Genomic DNA, 20,867 nt, shown 5'->3' with positions numbered 1-20,867 from the left:
GAGAGAGAGTGTATGGGTAGTAGATTAACAGAAATCCCTCACCACTAGTTGCAAAACAACTCAAAGAACACGTTTTTATGTTGGCGAGTTCTTATAACATGGGATTTCCCTCTGCAGCAATTCTCCGTCCTGGCCAGCTCTCTGAAGCACAGTGTGGGTAACCTTCTTATGAGGCTGCGACCACAGGACGCCGTAACGCTCTGCAGAGAGGCGGCTCTGGTCGTCCTGGAGAAGGCATTTGTCAGATATATGTGCCTTTGGGACCTATTTCTAGCCATTAGCCATTATCTTTTGTAGCTACAGAAAGCGCTTCAAATTTGGAATCTAAATTTCTGGGTTTGAGTCTCAGCTTGACCATTTACTCTCTCTCAGTGACCTCGGGCCAGCCAATTTCTCTCTCTGAGCTTGAATTCTCAAGCTTATACGACAGTGGGTAATGGCTTCTCTCTAATGGAACAGGGCCGTGGAAACTGTGAGACAACAATGAGGTTTTTCTCATTGTCATCACCGTCATCATCGTCATCTTCATTGGCAAGTCCTGGACCTGAATGACAGTGATAGACTTTCTACCCATCGCTTGGCATTTCTCTTTGCTGCGCCTGAGTGATAATCAGGGACTTCCTCATAAAAAACAAAAAAGAAAGACACCCCAGGACCATTGGTAGAACCTCAACTTTTGTTTCCATTGCACTGAGGTTAAGCAAATAAAACCCTCCTCTGTACATTTCTTTGTTCTTGATCTCACATGATTTGGGGAAACCTTTCTTTTGGATTAAGACTTTCTTTGAAGATTTGTTGGAGTCAAGCTTCATGCAACCCCAAATGATGTTTGAAGAAGATGATAGAAAAGCATTTTCATTATTGCCTGGCTGTCCCTCAAAACTGTGACTTGTGGCTGAGGGTCATCCTGGCAACCTCCTCATTTCTGCCTGAGCGGGCTGTGTGTATTTCTCCCAGAGCAGGCAGGGACTAGGTGTGGAACACGCATGGTGCATTTAATCAGTCTGTCGCTCAGTTTGAAGGTATTCCTGTATGGGAGTCTCTCCTACAGTAGTGGTTCTCAACCAGGGGTACCACCCAGAGGACATTTGACAATACCTAGAGACATTTGTAGTTGTCATAACCTGGAGAGGGGGTTGGAGGAGGGGTTCCTGCTGGCATCTAGTGGGTGGAGGCCAGGGGTACTGCCAAATACCCTCTAATACACCTGCAACCAAGATCAGGTCTCAGAAGATCATTACAACCTCATCTCCTCGGTGTGGCGTGGTCTGATTGCTGAACTTCCTTTGGTGGGAAAGGAAAGGGGATTTTTAGGCCACGATTTTTTCATTTCCTCAAAAGGCATATTTTGAGACCACTTCATATGCAGGAAGATTCTCACAAAACTTAAATAGAAACCCAATTTTAAATTCCAGAAAAGGTTGCCTTGCCTTTATACAAAGCCACTTATTCCCTCCTGGAAAGGGCACACGTCTTCCTTATTGAAGAGGGACAGCTTGACCTACCCTGCTTCCCAGTCTTCTAAGAAATATTAGGGCTTCCTGGCCTATTTATTTATTTATTTACTTAAAAATAAATGTTTGCCAAAGAGGTGGGGGCGGGGGTATGCAAATAAAAATATAGTGGCAGGATGCCTTGACCGGGTGGCTCAGTTGGTTGGAGCATCGCCCCGTACACCCAAAGGTTGTGGGTTCGATTCCTAGTCAGGGAACATACCTAGGTTGCGGGTTTGATCCCTGGTCAGGACGTGTACAGGAGGCAACTGATCAATGTTTCTCACATTGATGTTTCTTTCTCTTCTCTCTTTCTCTCTCTTCCTCCCTCCCTTCCTTTCCCTCTAAAATCAATAACTCATATATCCTTGGGTGAGGATTAAAAAAATTCTAGAGGGACAAATAAAGAGAAAAAATAGGTAATTTAAAAACTCTACCAAATATTAACTTCAACCCAATCTAAGATAATTTGCCATAATCATGAAAATATTTTATTTATTGTTTGTGGGCTTAGAAGAAGGTCCATCTTCTACTTTGGCCATAAGTTAGACACAAGATACACACACACACACACACACAACAACAACAAAAAAACCCCTCAAACCAGAGAGTTGTCTCATGAGGTTTGGGAAGTTGGTGTGTGTGATCCCTTTAAGACAGCCCATTCTAGAGGAGGGCAAGACACCGTCACTATTTCAGGTACCACAGTCGGGCTCTGGCTGTCTCCTAGAATATGTGTGTAGTTCTTGGAAAAGGACAAAATCTTTCAAGGTGAACTCTTTCATCATTCTGGGAAAGCACAAAGAAGTCACACGGTGCTATTAAGGCAGCTATTCGGGCTGGTCCACTTCGTCCTCTTCAGAACGGTCTCCGTAGAGAACATGGCCAGTATATTGGCTGGTCTCTGTAGCTGGGTTTTTCAAACTGGGGGTCAGTCCCATTAGAGAGTCATGAAACACATTTAGTTGGTTGCAGCCAGCATTAAAAATTAAAGCAGAGTTCTTTAATATAGCATTATGTAATTATATACATATATGAACTCTGACTCGTGATGTGAAATACATTTTCTGTGGTAGGCTATGATCAAACAGTACTTGAGCCCTGGATGGTGTGGCTAGTGGATTGAACGGCAGCCTGTGAACCAAAGGGTCACCGGTTTGATTCCCAGTCGGGCTACATGCCTGGATTGTGGGCCAGGTCTCCAGTAGGGGGCATGTGAGAGGCAACCACACATTGATGTTTCCCTTCCTCTCTTTCTCCCTTCCTCTTTGTTTATAAACAAATAAGAAATCTTAAAAAAAAGTATTTGAAACTAATTTCTCATATCAACCTTCTTCTGAAGACACTGTCTCCATTTGACAGATTAAGAAAACTATAACTCAGAGAGGCCCTTGCATAAGGCCAGACAGCGAGTGTGACAGATGGAGCTGGTATTTGAAACCAGCCAGTGGGAGCGTGCGCTTACCTACTTTCTCAGAATCCTAGTTCAAGTCTCTTGATTGCAGACCTTTTCCATGGACACATAGGCAGGATGTCCTCAGTTTCAGGAGTCTGGATCATATTACTCAGGGGAGAGAAGGCATGGGGCGGGGCGGCAAGAAGGAAGCAGGAGAGTAAGAGGTGAATCCAAGACATGGGTTAAATGAAGGACATGACAGACTTTGGTGCCTCACTGAAGCTGAAATAGTGAACGACGTGAAGGAACCAGCCATCTGTATGTAGGACACAGTTACGTGGACGCAGCAACTCACTTATGTGGATGACCCGTGGAAATGATAACCTGACTCAACTCTGTTGGAAATCCAACTTGAATTAGATGCCTTTCTGCCTCCTCTTGGACTCCTTATAACATGGGCTGGCTAAACACCTCACACGTTTTGTTAGTGTTAATCAACCTTTTCCCATAGATGGGAACAACTTGCCTTTTGAATAGTAAAGAGGTTCTCCCTTGGGATTTGCATGGCAGAGACAAATGGATTGTCCTGGAACTCAGGAGGGAATCCTGGGCCTGATGTCTGCAGAGCCCCGGCCTGTGGTTCTTCTCAGAAGAGAACTGGCCCACGTGTCTAGGGCTGGGGTAACCACGGAGGGGGAAGCAGTCTACCTGGTCGTTTCTGCTCACCACTGAAGTAGAGCTGCCAGGTTTAGCAAATAAAAATACAGGATGCCAGGCTACATTTGAATTTCAGATAAACAATGGATACTTTTAGTGTAATGTTCGTATAATGCTTCGGGGTGTTTTTAGCCACAGAAGCATACAGCGAAGTGTGCCTGTGGAGGAAAGGACTGCTAGACCTGGCTTGACAAGGCGGCCAAGGCAGAACCCCAAGGGCACAAGGATGGCAGGTGGAAGGATTCTGTGGGAGACTGTCTTGGGGAGAGACCCTTGGATTGTAATTGTCCAGAGCCTCACGTCCATCGTCCTCCCTGCTGTGTCCCTACAGTGATGGTCACGCCACACCCCCAGGGTCCTGTCAGCCTCCGTTCTCCTCTTACCTGCGGACAACGGGAAGCAGAAACCTTAGAGGTAGGGCCGTGCCAGGCCATCCGTCAGGAAGCCGCTTTTGAACATTCAGATGAAGTGCGGGAACACTGCGCACAGTGGTTAGAGGTTCCTGTTGGTTCTCTGACTGCCCTCGGCTCTTGGGGCAGAGTAGTCATTAGGCACCCGCCCCTCTGTGTACAGAGTGCTCCAGCAGGCTGTGTGCTCACGGCCACAGAAGAAATGGGAAACGCAGCCTCTGAGCCTGAAGAGCGCACACTGTGCCTCTCGGGATGGCAGAGAGCTGAGGCTTTTATTAACTCAGAACCGTAGTATCCTCGGTGGCCTCACCCTGATTTCATGGGGTGGGGTGTCTTCTCGTGGGTACATATGTAGATATTGCTGTCGTCGTCACCTGAGGTGCGTAGAGCCCTCCCCCCCACTAATCACCCTGCTGGTCTTGAGGGTGATTAGTGTCCAGTCCGTGGGAGGTCATGGTGTGTGGCCTTAGAATGAAGGGAACCAAGTTCATGGCTTACCTGGGGACCAAACACTGGGGCCTTGGCGTTAGTTGAGAAACACACTGGACTGAGGAACAGGGGAGCCCTCCAGTGCTGAGCAGACATCACACAGCATCATGGCAGAGCCAGGAAGGGACTGGCTGTGGTGTCAGGAGAGAACTGACTTCAACTCCTGCCCTTGCTGTTTACAAGCAGTTTCATTTTTTCCCTGAGCCTCAGTTTCCTCTTCCATGAAACGGAGGTAATAGTAATAGAGGACATTTTTGAGGATGTCATGAGGTGACATATTTGCAAATGCTAGCAGACGGCACTGTGTTTGTCCCCGCGGTGTTTCCTGTTCTCATAGGGCTGTAACTCTGCAGTGGCACTCTTCATGGTGAAGGACAATTATTTCATTTCTGTGTCCGTCTACCTCCACGACTGTATACTTCCCCTGGCCTCCTGCCTCAGGCCTGCGACCTCCAAGGCCCAGAGCCGTCCTGAGCTGGATACACTTCAGTACTTGGGTTTTCCCGGGAGGCAAGCCTTTAAATCGTGAGTCTTCCTCCTGCCCCTCCCCGCCCCAACCCTCCTACTGAAATGGGCGGATTTCCTCCTGTGGATCTGCTTGAGAGCAGCAGTCTTAGGGCTATGCTGGACCATCTTCCTTAGACGCTAAAACACTCAAGGACAGCTTTGAGGCCACTCCTGTATGATCAAACAGACATGTGTTTGAGTAGCATCTCAACTGAGCTGCCCGTTCTTTTCATTGGAGGATTCTAGGATTTCTGGTATTTTCGTACATTTGTCACTGTCATCAGTGCGGTTCAGTTGCTCAGTGATCCCTCTCGCACCTCTTACTTGCCAGACTCTGGGCTGAGGGTGGGGATACGGAGATGAGGAAGGCAGTGTCTCCAGCCTGCAGTGTCAAGGGATTATATGAAATAAATTGCCTCCTCAAGACAAGGAGCTTGGGGTTCACAGTCTAATAGAATTGTTGTGGATTTCGGGTTTTTGTGTGGTGTGCGTGTTCCTGGAGATGGCTGTGGAAGGTGGGAATGGAAGCAAAGAAACCAGATCCGGGTCACAGGGATTTTGGAAAATGGTGAAATACTGTATGGGGACCAGTAAGGTTATTCTCTAATTATAAGCATCTATGTGATTGATTTGTCTGGTAAAAATTCTAAGTGTCAAGGTGCAGAAGAGTGAGTTCCTCCTTTATCGCAGTCAATCCAGAGAAATTCTCTAAAGGAGATCAGAGACAGGAATCTAAGAAAATTTTCAAATAAAAAATGTGAGGGGGGTTGCCCTGACCAGTGTGGCTCAGTTGGTTGGGCGTCGTCCTGCAAAGAGAAAGGTCTCTGGTTCGACACCCACTCTGGGTTACAGGTTCAGTCCCCAGTCACAGTGCGTGCGAGAGGCAACCAATTGATGTTTCTCTCTCACATCAATATTTCTCTCCCTTTCTCCTTCCCTTCTCCTCTCTCTAAACATAAATAAATAAAATATTTTTTAAAATGTGAGGGCTTTGGTGGGTTGGAAAGAGGGGAAGGAGGTTTGCAAGGAGCAGAGTGGAGTGTATGGAACAGGAATGAGGCAGATGCTGGAGGCCTGTGTTTTACTCAGGATTTGGAACTAGGATTCTGCTATGAGGACACATTTTTCTTCTTTGCAAAGTGAAGTCCGTGTGGCTAAATTGAATTCCACTTGGAACCACAGCTGATTCGCCCCAGCTCAGGTGTGCCCACACGCAACTAGCATCAGCTCTGCGTGCTTTCCAGGTGGATGCTTCTTTAACCCAGCTTCCCCCATGGGACAGGGGGAGAAAGCCCGGCCCTGGTGACTTTGACCCTCTGTGTCTCCATCTGCAGGATCCTGGCCACTGCAGGAACCCACTTCAACACACACGTGGACCTGAGGACCCTGCGGGCCGTGCGTGTCCTGAGGCCCCTGAAGCTCGTGTCCGGGATACCCAGTGAGCACCGTCTTTCTTCTTCCTACTCTACCAGTAATAGCTGCCGTGATACGTCCTCGGCCGGGTCCAGGTCTAAGAGAATTTGGGATGAACAAGAAACAGTCCCTCCTGGGAGTGAGCCCCAGTAGTAATAAATAGCGTGGATGCAGCCACCTGACAGAACATTTCATTTTTAAATTTAGCAGCTTTTTTTTTCAGATTTAAAAGATAATGAAAGATCTTTATAGAAACTTTGGAAAATACAAAACACGAGACAATATAAAAATGAAAAGCACTCATTATCCTATCAGAAATAACTTTTAGCATTTCAGTATATTTTCCTGTGCATCTTTAAATATAATTGTGATCATACCGTATATATAGTTTTAGATCCTGCCGTAAGTATTCGGTTTTCCTGACGTTAGAAATTCTTCAGAAATAGCCCTGGCTGGTGTAGTTCAGGGGATTGGGTGCCGGCCTGTGAACTGAAGGGTTGCCGGTTCAATTCCCAGACAGGGCACATGCCTGGGTTTGGGGCCAGGTTCCCCTGTAGGGGGCATTCGAGAGGCAACCACACACGGATGTTCCTCTCCCTCTCTTTCTCCTTCCTTCCCCCTCTGTCTAAAAAATAAAATCTTTTTAAAAAAAATTCTTAAGAAATATTTTAAAATCTGTATGATAGTATGTTATATGGGTCATGACTTGCTCGGCCACTGCTGTGTTGCTGGATAAATATCCAGCAACTAGGTTATTTCTAGTTCTCTTCCCCCCCAACTAGAAATAATGCTGTGGCAAACATCCTTTTACTTCAATCTTATTCACATCTCTGATTATTCTCTTAGGCTAGAACCCTAGAGGTACAACCTCTGGGTCAGAGGACGTGGTGTTTTATGAATAGTGGTTGTACTAAATCTGCTCTCACAGCAGCGGCTGGGAGAGCCGGGCCTGAGACAGGATGATGGGGAAGATGAACTTGTCCTTGCTCTCACAGGTCTTACCGCTGGCCAGGGCTAGGACTGAGTCCCTTTAGGAAACAGGCACATTCGAACAAGTTTACCCTCTAAGAGGAACCTGGAACACAACACGGCTGAAACAAATGGGGAAGGGCAGTAGGCCTGTAAGAGATCAGGGTGAGGAGGAGGAAGGGGTTGATCCCTGGGGGAAGTAGGGGTGGCAGCCTGGGCTGACTTGCCCTGCCTGTCCCTTTGCGAACTGTCGTGATCATTTCAGGACCAGCGGGTCTTTTCCCTCTATGGCATTCCTGCCCTCCTCCTCGTGGGGGAGGGGAAGCGGAGCCCGCTCTGTTGGATGGGGCTAAGTGGGGCTCCGCGTGTCCTCCCCGCTTCCTCCTAGGCCTGCAGATCGTGCTGAAGTCCATTATGAAGGCCATGGTGCCCCTCCTGCAGATCGGCCTCCTGCTCTTCTTCGCCATCCTGATGTTCGCCATCATCGGCTTGGAGTTCTACAGCGGGAAGCTGCACCGCGCGTGCTTCACGAACAATTCAGGTGGGCTCTCTGGCTTCTGGCCTCTGCTGCTTCTCCCCACGCGTGGTCAGGGCCGTTTCCGGGCAGTCCTTAGAGACGGCTTGGATAAGTGTGTTCTGTCCCAGCTCTAGAAACAGAACCAGAAACTTCTGAGTCAGCAGCCTTGTGAGGCCCAACTGGCCTACACTGAACCCCCATGGGGCACTGATATTGCAAAGCTGATAACCTCCGTTTGCAGTTGGCGGATTTCAAATAGGAGGTCTCGGCTCCCCCATCCCATGGTAGAAATGGTAGCAGGATGCCTGACAGAAACCTGTCTGAAGAAAGACCCTCGTACAATGGCCTCTGGCCCACAGGCCAGGGAGATCTTGGAGTCCGAGTTAGGACTTGGTCCCTTCATATTCATGAAGACGTTTCTTCCTCCATGGTCCCTGTCAAGACTCTCCTCCCTCCCTGCTGTGACCCCCACACAGTGTGGAGGAGCTGAGGCAGTGCTGAGCTTGGCTGGCAGGGTGCTCAGGAGACTGGGCAGTGCACAGGCTCCAAAATCTCACCTCTTTGTGTCTCATCTGTCCTTCGCAAGTTGAGTAGAGGGTCCTGGGAGGAAAGGGGATAGGGGAGAGGTTGAAGAAGCCAAATTAGGCACCATCTTTTTTTTTTTTTTTTTTATGAAAAAGATCTTCCAAGGACACCTTTCACCTTAGATTTTTATGTTTTACTTTTGTCTTTTATTTAAGACCATGAATTTAGACCAGAAAAAACAAAGAGTCGGGAGTGGGCATGACTCACCAAAGGGATTGTAGTTTATGATCGTCCCTGAGAGACCCAGAAAGAACTCAGGGTCTGTGCTGCCGTGTGAGGTTTAGAACATCAGTAAGATTCTGCCTTCACCTCAGGCCTTTCTGTGTGATGCAGCCCCGTGAATTTCTGGTGCGCGGGTGAGGGTAGAGCCCGTGGCCCACGGAAAGTCGGGGCTGTGTGGAGGATCGGCTCCATTTTCAGGGGAGGTTGGGAAACACTGAGTTAAACACACGATGTGCGAGGTGGGAGGTGCAGAGCGGCCAGAGATGGGCGGGAGCCCGAGACAAGGAAGGACGTATCTTTCTGTGGGAAATAGAATTGCATACTTGTGGCTTCCTGGGGTCATTTCCAGCTCGTGCTGAGCACCATGTGGTTTATCCCCCACCCTCCGAATGTGCGTGCAGGTATTCTGGAAGGATTTGACCCCCCTCACCCGTGTGGCGTGCAGGGCTGTCCTGCTGGTTACGAATGCAGGGACTGGATCGGCCCCAACGACGGGATCACCCAGTTCGATAACATCCTTTTTGCTGTGCTGACTGTCTTCCAGTGCATCACCATGGAAGGGTGGACCACCGTGCTGTACAATGTGAGTAGAGAGGGCGAGGAGCGGGAGCAAGAGGTGGAAATGTGGCTTCTGGCATCGTTTGGGCTGGTTAGTGTGGGGAAAGGGAGGGCTGGGGATGTGCAAGCGTATGCATGTGTGTGTGTACTCAGCCGTGGGAAATCTTAGCCTCCATTGTCTGGCCTCTTGCTAAATGGAATTACACAGCTTCTTAATACAGGAAATTATACCCCACGTCGGATGGGTGAACAACTAGTTAAATCAGACCAGACCAGCAGTTACAGAGTATGTTCTGTGACAGGTTTGACGTGGCGGTGGGATTCAGTGAGGGGTACCGAGAGGTACATATTTCTTGGTTACTGTCTTCCAAGAGCTTACCATTGGTCTGGGAAGATATTACAGTAGTTCTCAACCCTGGCTGCACATTAGAATCAGCTGGGAGCTTTAAAAATTTACACCTCCCGGGCTCCACTCCAGACAAATTAAGTAGGAATAGCTAGGGGTAAAGGCCTGTCATTGATTTTTTTTTTCTAAAGCTTCCTAGCTGGTTCTAATATTCAGCCACTGTCAAGAACTACTGCATTACAGGCACATAAGAAAGATGCTGAATTGTAAGACTCACTAGGGAAGCCGGTGGAAGTTCAGATTCCCAGGCCCTTTCTATGCAGGGTTTGATTTGTGTCACTTCGAATGGTTGGTGAGCTTTTTACAAGGGCCCCTCATGATTCATATGATCAGACATGTTTGCAAGCTTCTGAGTTGGCACCCGAGACAAAACTGGCTGCCAGTCAGGGACGTTAGGGGATTCTTGCATGGGGACAGAAGTTAAGACAGGTGACCACTGAAGTCTCTTCTGCCTCCCAGAGTCTGGTTGGAACAAGTTATGAAGGGCGTGGCACAGGTCTTAGTTCTACAGTAAGACAGGGTTGGGAGTGGGTGTTTTTGTGACTGGGTTTATAGGGAGCCTAGGTGGGCAAAGCCATTTGGGCAGGCTGCTTTTGTAAGCAGGTGCTTACCAAGGTCTCTACCTTCCTATGCATCCGGCCAGCCCACCCCCGGGCAGATACCTTCGGAACAATTATTTCTCTTACCTGCACTCCCACCGCTGGTCTTTTCCCTAAGGTGTCCTCTGTTTTCTTTTAACCTAATGCCATCTGCATAAAACGTTTTGGGTGGGGCACAGTGTGGCTTATAAAAAGGTCCCTGTAGAAGCAGCTCTGGACATCATCTGTACTGGAGGGAAAGGCAATGTTGTGTCTTAGCAGACACTCAACCAGATCGCAGTGCCCGAGGAGCCAGGATTTGTGTGAAGCCTGTACCAGTAGGTGCTTCGTAAACGTCCATTCCTGACCTGGATTCATCCCCACACAGGCTGAGGCAGGCAGGGTGGAGCTTGCAGGAATGAGCCACAGGCTGTTAGGCTAGCGCTCCAAAGGGCCGTGAAGAAGTCCCAAGGAGCAGCGAGCCCAGGGCTCACGTGTGACCTAGGAAAACCTTGAGAACCCTCTGGGATTCTCACCAGTTGTGGTGTGGTGGCTGGGCGGAGGGCAGGAAGGCAAGATTGAGGAGTGCAGTCACTCCTCACTGGAAGTGTGAAGGATGTCCTGAGGCCCTGTCACTCAGTTTAGCCAGGTGCCTCTAGTGGTTACAGCGCTGACCCTACAGTGGCGGGCATCATTTGCGGGGCTTTGGGAGTGATATATTTCAAATTATATGTGTAGACTCACCTAAGTGATGTGATAAATGTATTGGAAGCCTGAAAGGAGAAGTGTCGCTTTGAAGATATAGGTGTGATCTGTTGGTCTTCCAGAGCCAAGGCCCAGATGGCACTGGGACAGGCAGAGCACAGCTGAAGAATCACTCATCACTTGTATTAGTTCCTTTGTTCATTCATTCAACGTGGATTAAGTGAGCATCTATTATGTCTCAAGCACTGTGCTAGACATTAGGGAAACAGGGAGAAAAAGAGCACCAGAATCCTGCTCTCATGGTGCTCTCTTCAAATTCCCATCTCTCCCTAGTTATCTGTCCAACATATATTTGGAGGTCACACAAAGGGACAGGGACCCTGCTCTGCTCTCTAGGCTTGTGCCACTGAGGAAGCAGGGAGGAGAAGTGGTTGAGCTGTAGATCCTCTGAAACCTCTCAGTGCGTGGGCTCCCAGCCAGCCCATCGACCATCGAACTGCATTTTACTGAATGCCTCCTGCTACCCCTGGGGCTGAAGGAGCAAGTTGAGCTGTGGGCTGGTTACCAGTAAGTAGCTGGCTATTCATGGGCAGAGTGACCTCAAGTCCACTGTGACATGACATCACCTTCCAAAGCGTTGGCTCTAGGGGCCGGGTGTGGAGCTGGGAGCCCACAGGCAGAGGCGATAGTCATAAGGAGGTTGATGACTCCTCCTTGATTCGGAAGAAGTTGGGTGGTTAAGGCACCCCGTTGTCAGCCAGTGGAACGAAGCCCAGGTCTGGGCCCCCAGGGAACGAGAGAGAGAGCAGGGAACTGGGGTGTGAGCCGTGACCTGGGCAGTGCCCTCTTACAGGAGCTGGGCACACACCCTGGAGTTGGGGGCATCTGCCCCTGGGGGAGCAGGCCCAGTGCACTGGACTCCCCACTGTGTGGGGCACAGGGCTGGCGATCCATGGAGAAGCCCCGTCATACAAGCTTTTGTTTACCCTGATTCAGCCATTCTGCTTGGACAGGACGGAGGGTCAGAGCGGGGGAGAAAATGGCTCCGACGGGACAGTCTGCTCGGCCTACCAGACCTGCTGGTGTGCTTTGCACATCAGAAGTGTGAGGTGGGGACACCTAGGATCTCGGCTGAAAATTGCAGATTCTGGCCATTCATGTCAACACTACCTGAGAATTTGTCTTCATTTCATTTTAACTCAGAATTTTGTAGTGGCAAAATATTGCATGTATATCAGAACTGGTTGCACACCACGGAAGGAAAAATGAACAACTAGTCAGCTTAGTGTTATAAACACACATGTATGTATGTTTGTTTCTACATAGAGAGAAATCTGCTCACTGTGCCTTTATCACCACCGCTGCCACATAAAATACGAATGTGACCGGGGTGATCTCCCTTTCTACTGCCCATTCTGGGCAGGCCCAGTTCATCCAGCTGCTGTATTTCCTCCCAGAGGCCCCGTGGAAAAGGGGAGCCTGTTTCCCAGCCTGGCACCTCTTCTATTTACTGGTGGCAGCAGAGATGGGAGATTTTACTGGTGTCAGTTATGCCCAAGCCAGTAGTGGAACCTTCAAGTTTACACTGCCCACGGAAGCACTCTCAAGCACGCGGACTCAGTTTAACCATTTTATAAGCGACTGAAATGCTTTTCGGCGTCTGCATCCCATGGCTGCTGTGCAGACTCTTCCTGATGCCTCTTGTGACCTCATGGTTCTCTGCCGTTGATCACTATTAACTTCATCTGTGTGTAGCTTCTCTCCTTATCATGCGTTATTGTAAGGGGGCAGTGGGGCTCCCATTGTCATGGCAACCTGGAGTCTCTACCAGAACTTCCACTCCGCTTGGTCAAACTCCAACTGTATTCTTGGCTTCCCTCTCTCTTGTGGTAGAAAGAATGCAAAGCAGTCTGTGGTTCTGCTGGCGGCTTCTTCCTGTTTTGGCTGTCTCTCCAAACACAGGTCTCCTCAACTTGTAAACGCTCCCGCATTTTTACTGGGTTAATTCAGGTATTTCTCCTAACCTGGATAGGGGTTTCTTCTCCAGGACAGTACGTTCTCCCTGCGATCAGCGCAGTTCACCTTCCAGAGGAGACTGTGGCCCAGGAATTAACTTCCCACCCTCATCACCTAGGCTAGATGAGACTCCAAGAACAGGCTTTCTCCTGGTTCTGGTCTTGTTTCTCTGTCGGCATCTGGGTTTGTGTCAGCTGCTGGTTGTGTTGTGAGGACTAATGTCTCACAGAGACTGCAGGGGTTCCCAGCCTCTGTGCATTTCCTCTAATTTCTGCTCCTGAAGTCCAGCATTTGTTTGCCTGCGCTTCTGTAGCTCGAGCTATTTCTCTCCTTGCTTGTGATGCTAAACTTACGCAGATGCGGACATTTCCTCTGTGCTGCTGGGCTGGAAGAGATTTTCACAGACTTCCCTGGCTGTTGGCAAGAAAAGGAAGTGAGTGGTCTGGATGCTTTCTGAGAGTCCTCCTGAGTCCTCAGGAGTCCTTTGGACCCTAACATGCCTGTGGCTCTCTTTCAAGCGGCCTTCTCCCAGCTGCCCATGGGCAGCATCTGTGACTTGGTTCCCAGCGGTTCTCTGCAGCCCTGTCAACGCTTGCTTCTGTGTGCCATGCCTAAGAACAACACTGTTCGAGATTCACGAAAGAACGCCATCGCCAGCTTCCTGGGGTGTCTCTCATTTCATGGCATCTACAGAGAAGGCTGTTAGTTCTGGGGTTTGGGAGACTGGGGAATGTGTTTGTGCATCTTTGCTTCAGTGTCTCCCCCTGCCTCCTCCACACACCTAGGAACAGAACACAGTCCAACCTCACTTGGCAAATCCGGGACAGGAGCCTCCCATCATCTTACGGGGCTAGAGCAACAAGGTGCACAAGCTGACCTCAGATCAAGTATATGGGGGGACACTGGAATTATTTTCTGGATGGCGAGCCCCTTGTAGTACTGGCTCCCCCATTAAGTGTGTCCTAGGAACCCATCTGTATCAGTGTACCAGCTGGCGTTGTTGTGAGAGGCTGCCTTTGGCTTCAGTGAATTTTTTGTGAAGACTCAATGCGTTCGCCCATTTCATGATGGGTGATTTATGAGCACACCTACCCACACCACGCTGAGTGTTCTGACCAAAACCAGCATGACCCCTGTGCCCTACCCTCCCTACTCACCTGATCTCACCATGACCAACTTTGTTTTGGTTTGTTTTCCTGGATGAAAAAAGTCCTCCAAGGGAAAGGTTTTGCTGATGTGGAAGAGGCGAAACAAAAACCAGCAGAAACACTAAAAGGCATGAAAATTGATGCGTTCAAAAACTGTTTTTGAGTGGTGGCAAAAACATCCCAATCGGTGCACTGCATCCAATGGAGAGTATTTTGAAGGTGACTGAAGTTTAACGTAAGAATAAACACACAGTTTTTTATAAATAAATTCCAGGGGGTTTTGCCTCTTCCCCCCACCGCCTGTAGGAAAGTTGGTAGATTCCTGTACTGGGGTCAGTCATGTTCTACGATAGGTGTTCTGTCCCCATAGCCCTGCCTGCACTGCCCCGCTCCTGCGTCCTTGCAGGAGTCTGGGACCCTGTAATGCAGGCGACACTTGGAATCTGACACTAGCGTCTGTCCATGCGTGAGTTGTGTTACACGCAGAGGGGCGGGTAAGTGGATCCCAGAAGAGAGTCTATCCCCTTTCCCAGGAAGGTGGAGAAGTGATGCAGGTTGGGAGGAAGACGAAGGACTGAGTTTGAACATGAATTAAGCATTTGCAACGCTTGCTTAATAGGATGGTGTCTGGAGGAAGTTGGGTAAGTGGTTCAGGGCAGAATCTAGGTGGGGGTGTGAATCTGGAAGTTTTCAGTGTGTGGATGGTATTTAAGTAGTAAGACTGGGTAAAACAGCCAGGGAGTGAATATCTGTCTTGGGGGAGAGAAGAGGTTCCAGAAGTGAGTTCCAACACTGAGATGTTGGTGAGTTGAGGAGCTATCAGCCAGAAGACCCAGAAGGAGCATGGGGAGGAAAGGTGAGAGTCGGGGAGGGTACTGTCCGTGGGAAGAGGCGGCTTCAGGCGGTGGGATGCTTACCTGAGTCGGTGCTGCCAATTGGGCATGTAGATGATGGCTGAGCACTCCCTGCCAGGGCCCAGGAGCAGTGTGAGGGCAGTTGAAGGCTGAAGGCTTGATTACAGAAGGTTCTGAAAAGCGTTGGAAACAGCGAGTCCAGACCACTGGGTTATGTTTTGTTTGGAAGGCAAGCCCAGAAAATGGAGCAGGTGGAAAAAATGCCATTCATTTGCTGATGAGAACGAACCATTCGAGACTAAAAATCATTGCTGATGAAGGAGAGGGGTGGTGGAAGATGGGATGGGCTTCAGCCATCAGAGCCCAGAGGGAGGGCTCAGCTTGATTGGAGCTCCACCCCTTATCGTAGTCCTGTGGACGGACATGCAGACGTGGACTTGGGAGTTTGTGGAAATTCTGACGCTTCTGTTTTCTCAGTGAAATAGGAAGTGAGGTCCTTGGTGGAAGGCAGGGGAGGAAAGTGTTGGAAGGTCGAGGAGAAGATGTGAAATGGTTTTCTAGGGGAGTGAGGGAGTAAGTGGAGCCGGGGTCGGAGTGCTGGGTGGAGGACATCCAGGACCCATTTGGGGTCAGTGGTGATGAAGTTACAGTGAAACCCGTGAACATGGCGTGTTCTTCTACGGCCCCACTTGGCCCCTGAGGTTCAGGCAGGACGTAAGTGGAGGGTTGGCTTTCACCCGAGTGCTCTTGCCAGGGAACACAGTAAAATGAGGCCCCCCCCCCCCCCAGAGTGATCTTAGCCTCGAGGTGGAATTTGCACCAGAAAGGGAGGAAAGAGGTGGGGCAGAGACAGTGAGAGGGATGGAATGCGTGGATTAGAGGTCCTCTTTGAAATACTACTCCAAACCTTCTGGACAAATTCCATCTGTGGAGTAGGGTGAGAAGCCTGTCTCCTTGCACAGAGGAAGAAAGACGTGAGTTCTGAAACCAAATGTGCTGATTTCTGACCTGGGGCTCCAGCTGCCCCCAGGAGAAGGCGAGCGAGCGTGGCAGTGAATGAATGAGGTGTGCGCACCCCTGCGCAAAGTCAGCTGTGACTGGAATGTTCCACACACATTCTGAGCCCTCTAAGATTTCACACTCCGGCGCCTGGCTTCAGCCTGGTTCAGAAGACTATCTTGGGGGAACATTTGGGGATTGACGCCCACCAGGACCGCCCACCTTCCTCCCTGGCATTGTGTTCTGAAGTCTTATTTTCCTCCTCAGAGTGTCTGTCTAACTCTTCGGTAACACACGGTTACGTTTGCAGCTTCTGGTGCTGCCGTGCTGCCTTGGGCGGCCTGTTCTCCGCCTTAATTCCTTGTCCTCTCTCAAGCCTTCCTCTGGAGCCCTGCCCGCGGGGCTGGGAGGCTGGTCCACCGTCCTCTACTCCCAGCTCCCTCTGTGGGAGGAAACCGTGGTTTTCTTTCTTTCTCCTTCATACACGTTTCCCCATCCATAGCTGCCCCCACCCTGAAACTATTCCGACTCTTTCATAGCCAGCTTGGTTTCTTAATAATTCGTCAAACCAGAGATGCCTTCACGTTTGGGGTTGGTTCCAAATACACTACGCTTCCTCCTGCTCGGGGCTGATTTCACACCGCGCACCGGGCCAGTCTCCAGGTCCGCTGTTGGTACACAGCCATGAGGCTGGCTCGGGGTCCCTTTCTTTTAGCTACTCTCCTCCATGGTTTAATCTCTGATCTGTGACCAGAGGCCTCCGGTGCCTGACGCGACATGCAGTCGAAGGCTACAGTCTCTCTGTCTTGAGGCAACACCAGGCCTTAGGACGGAAGGGCGGGCATGAACTGGGGTGGTGCCTTAGGGACTCAGGGGCACTTTCAGGCGCTTTCCTTTGGGTCACTCTGGAGCCCAGCTGCTGACGGAATTGCAGCCAAGCAGGATGGCACCGTGCCTGTCTCTGGTACACTGGGCAAGCCAAGAGGTCTCTATTTGTTTTTTCTTCAATGTCTCATTCGCTGGAAAAGTGTTTGCTGAGGACTTTTTCCTGTGTGGTCAGTCTGAGAATCACTTGGGGGCCGTTGGTGTGAATGCAGATCCCTGGGCTCCGCCTGGGCCCGGTGAACTGGCAGCTGCAGAAGCGGGAGGAGGAATCTGTATTTGTGACACGCTCCCTCGGAATTCTGAGGCCACCCTGCAGTCGGAGACCCACTGCTCCACAGGCTTGGGCAGGGTGAGTCAGGGTGCAAAGTGGAGAGAGTGCTGAAGAAAAAGCCTTCGTCCCGCCCCACCCCACTAGAAGGATTGCCAGTAGGTCCTACTTGACTCAGGGTTTGTCTGATGTGAGGTGGCCCACACACGGGGGTGTCTCAGGGAAGGAAAATGAGGCCCGCTGACACTCCCATCCCCCCAGGACACTTTGCTTGGGGGCCTTCCTTCCTTGCGTTCTGGTCACACACTCCCGTCTGCCATCCCCAGGCCACTGCCCTTTGCCCTGAACAGGGAGAGGATTTGACAACTGAGACCGTAGATGGCTTTGGTGCTCTCCACAAAATTTGTCGCGAGCTTCATTGTCAAAATATATCTTTTTACTACCATATTTTCTTGAATCCAAGACATAAGATCCACTGAAAGTCTTATAGCCCCTATCAAGTGGGGACAAAACCCTACTGCGTTCTGCATGTTACATATTCATATATCTGAGCTCTAACGCCCTCAGCTTTGAAGAAGGGTATACTTTAGAATTGAGGGCACAGAACATCACACAAGAGAAAAGCACCCTCATTTTAAAAGTCCCACGTGACCAATGTGTTACAGACCAGCATGTTCACACTCGGAGGCCACCCAGGGTCACGCGGGCTGCGTCGGCTTGGTGCAGACCTTGTCGCAGAGTGTCTTTGCCGTCTCCGCATCTGTCACACCTTCGTGCCAAAGTGCTGTCGATCAGGAATTGTGTCGTTCTGTGTCTGTCTTTTAAAAAATTCAGGCCTGAGCCGGTTGGCTCACAGAAGGTGATAGAAGTAGCGCACGATTACTCTTCTGTATGATTCAGGATTCTCTCAATGCTGTGAAACTAAAACAAAAAACAGAAATAAACCGGATGCCAAAGCTGATGCAAGACTTGCGACAGTCATCTCTAACCCCAGCTTCAGATTTTCTTTTCTTCCTAAAAACAACCTCATTTGTGGAGCGGCTGATTCTGTATCAAATAAGTGTTTCGTATTATAATTATAAATCTATTTGTAGTAAATAGGTAAATGGCTTTTATGCCAAAAGGCATCCGTTTTTGTGAGTTGTGTGTGTTGATGTTCTGGTGAAGACCTTGTATGAAAAAATGATTTCTGCGCTAGAGGTGGGCTAACAGGGGCCAGGAGTCCTGATGCACCTTTCCTACCTCTGGGACTTGGGCAACTTAACCTCCGTGGCTTAGTTTCTTCACCTGTAAAGTGGGGGATTATTAGTGCTCACCCCTGGACTCATAGTGAGAATTCAGCGAGGTGAGTTGGACAAAGCCCTTGGCACACAGGAAGCACGGTGGTGGTAGTGATTATTTAGACCCTCTGAAAACCAGTCACCTTGGGTGGGCAGGCAGACAGAGCTTCTCTTCTGTGCCCACCGTACAGATCAGGCGGGTCCCTTCCTGCCACTCAGCCTGGCCGCGTTGTGCCTTCCTGTCGCATCTTTGCCAGTCTTGCATCCATGTGCTTTGAATTCCCTGAGCTGTTTGTCTTCTAAAACTCTGGTGTCATCTCCTCCACCAAGCCTTCCTTGACTGCCCCCTGAGAAACTCAAAGGAGAGGAGATCTTCCCTCCAAGCCGTCTCCCCTAGACCCAAATGCTAGTAGGATGCCCCTGTTGGAGCTGTCTTTCAGGTTTCTCTGTCCTTTTCCCTGTGGAAATGCCATTCCGTCTTCCACATCAAGCACAGTTCCCTGGACCTGGCCGAGGATTCAGTAAGCATCCAGCGGTGAACTCATTTCACCGAGTGGCCCTGAGAACCTGCCTGGCTTCCAGACTGCTGGCTGTCAGCCAGGCAGCAGGGTTCTGGGTTCAGGTGAGCGAGCTGCTGTCAGGAGGGGCACCACTCATGCTTGACACTGGGCTGTTGCCACCGTCTGCTTGTCCTGCTCCACTCCAGCTTGCTTCCCTGCTTCCTTCTCCTGTGACAGGTGGGGGCGGGGGGACCAACGGGGGCGGGGGATGGTAATTTATTTCAGTGTTTACAGAGGGCTTGTGTGTAATTAGCAGTTTGTTTCTGTGACACAGTTGGCCTCCCTGGCTTGGAACCTGGCTCTGAAATCCTCTTAAAGAGACCCATACCTAGGCAATCCAAGAGATGGTTAGGCATTTGGAATAGAAGGAAGGAAAAGCAGGTCCTGTCCACTGGGATGAAAGGTGACCAAGAACAGTCCCCAGATTGAAGACTCCTATACACACCCACATGCCACACCCATTTGTTTCTTGAATCACTCTTCGTTGCTGAATCCACCTTTGGCTTGGACCTTTTAACAAGCTCACTGTTTACCTTTGTGAATATCAGCTTGGGATCTGATGCTTAGAGTGAGGATCCTGCCATGGCCTGCGGATCCCCTCCTGCCACAAGCCCCGTGATTGCACGCAAAACACCTCTCTCCCTAAGTGCACTAGCTGAATGAACAAATGCGCGTTAGCCTAGTCCTTAGTGATGGGGCTAATACCGCCTGCTGTTCCTGCCACAAAAGAGTCTCGTAGCAATTACAGGAGCTGAAACTTCAGAAAGTGCCTTGAAAAATACTCTTGGCCCTCATTATGAATGATCTTTTTATGACTTTTTGCGTCTATGAGCTGAGCATATATAAACTCGGTTTTGCTAAGTGAGCAATTTTCTCCCCCTATTCAAAGAGGGTGTCTGGCTGCTTCAAAGGCACAAAAGACAAACTCTCCCATCATGTTTCCGACTCTGTGTCGGGGCTGCTCTCACGACATGTTTTGGCTCCGTAATACAGTGTTGTTTATACAGGTTGAAAACCGTACCTGTATTTGGTATAAAAATGGCTCCTGAGCACCTTTGAAGTGGTCATGCAGGTCTCGCTAACTTGCGCAGGCCCTGACTGGTGACACGCGGATGTTGCAGCTGCCCCACTCCTAAGGTGCTTTCAGGACTTGGCGCTTCGGACGTCTGAGGGCAGACCCGACGTTTTTCTACAGCGTGTTCCCTAATGGGCCCGGACTGAGCCCTTGGTCAAGTTTTTACCAATCAACAAAATGAGCAAGCAAACAAAATATAACCAAAGACACTGCAATTGAGAACAGGCTGACAGTGACCACAGAGGGGAGGGGGCGGGGATTACAGGGGAAAAGGGTGAAGGGTTTGCAGGAACAATTATAAAGGGCATATGGACTACAACAAGGGGGGGATGGAAACAATAACAAGGGGGGGTGGAAATGATAACAAGGGGGGATGGAAACGGGAGAGAGGTAGGTAGGGCTGGGGTGGTGGGGAGGGGTGGGGGGGAAAGAGCAGAAAACTATACTTGAACAACAATAAAACAAATGTTAAAAAAAAAAGTTTTTACCAGTCTGACATAATGAGAAGATAATGACAATTTAGTTTTTCATGAAATGAAATTTGTTCAGCTTGAAAGACAGTTTAAAAATTTAAAACGATAATGTCCTTTCTTGGCAAAATGCAAAGTTAACGACCCGATTGCAAGCCCATATATTTTGTTTTTGTTTTGTGGAAATTCTGTGAAATCCGTGAAAACCAAAACAGTGTATATAATGTAGATTTTATTTGCCGAAGAGATGGCTCGATTAATATCATTACACTGATATAAATAATTTACGTGTGAACACAGCATTGCTGTTAGCTTGGCGCCTGAGTTTTCTTTTTCACTCGGGGGAC

The 20,867-nt window shown here is 49.5% G+C and overlaps 1 protein-coding gene across 2 annotated transcripts in view; it reads left to right on the top strand.

The window, feature by feature from the left end:
• CACNA1E (calcium voltage-gated channel subunit alpha1 E) overlaps positions 1–20,867 on the top strand; it is a 413,895-nt gene that overhangs the window by 213,047 nt on the left and 179,981 nt on the right. For both annotated transcript variants that reach the window (XM_053915565.1, XM_053915566.1), the window contains exons 6-8: positions 6,347–6,450; positions 7,783–7,935; positions 9,120–9,301. In XM_053915565.1, coding sequence (XP_053771540.1) covers positions 6,347–6,450; positions 7,783–7,935; positions 9,120–9,301 — 439 coding nt within the window. The remainder of the gene's footprint in view (positions 1–6,346; positions 6,451–7,782; positions 7,936–9,119; positions 9,302–20,867) is intronic.

Source organism: Desmodus rotundus, chromosome 12 (genome assembly GCF_022682495.2).
Source record: "Desmodus rotundus isolate HL8 chromosome 12, HLdesRot8A.1, whole genome shotgun sequence".
NCBI classification, from domain to species: Eukaryota; Metazoa; Chordata; class Mammalia; order Chiroptera; family Phyllostomidae; genus Desmodus; species Desmodus rotundus.
This window is presented reverse-complemented; position numbering and strand designations above follow the sequence as displayed.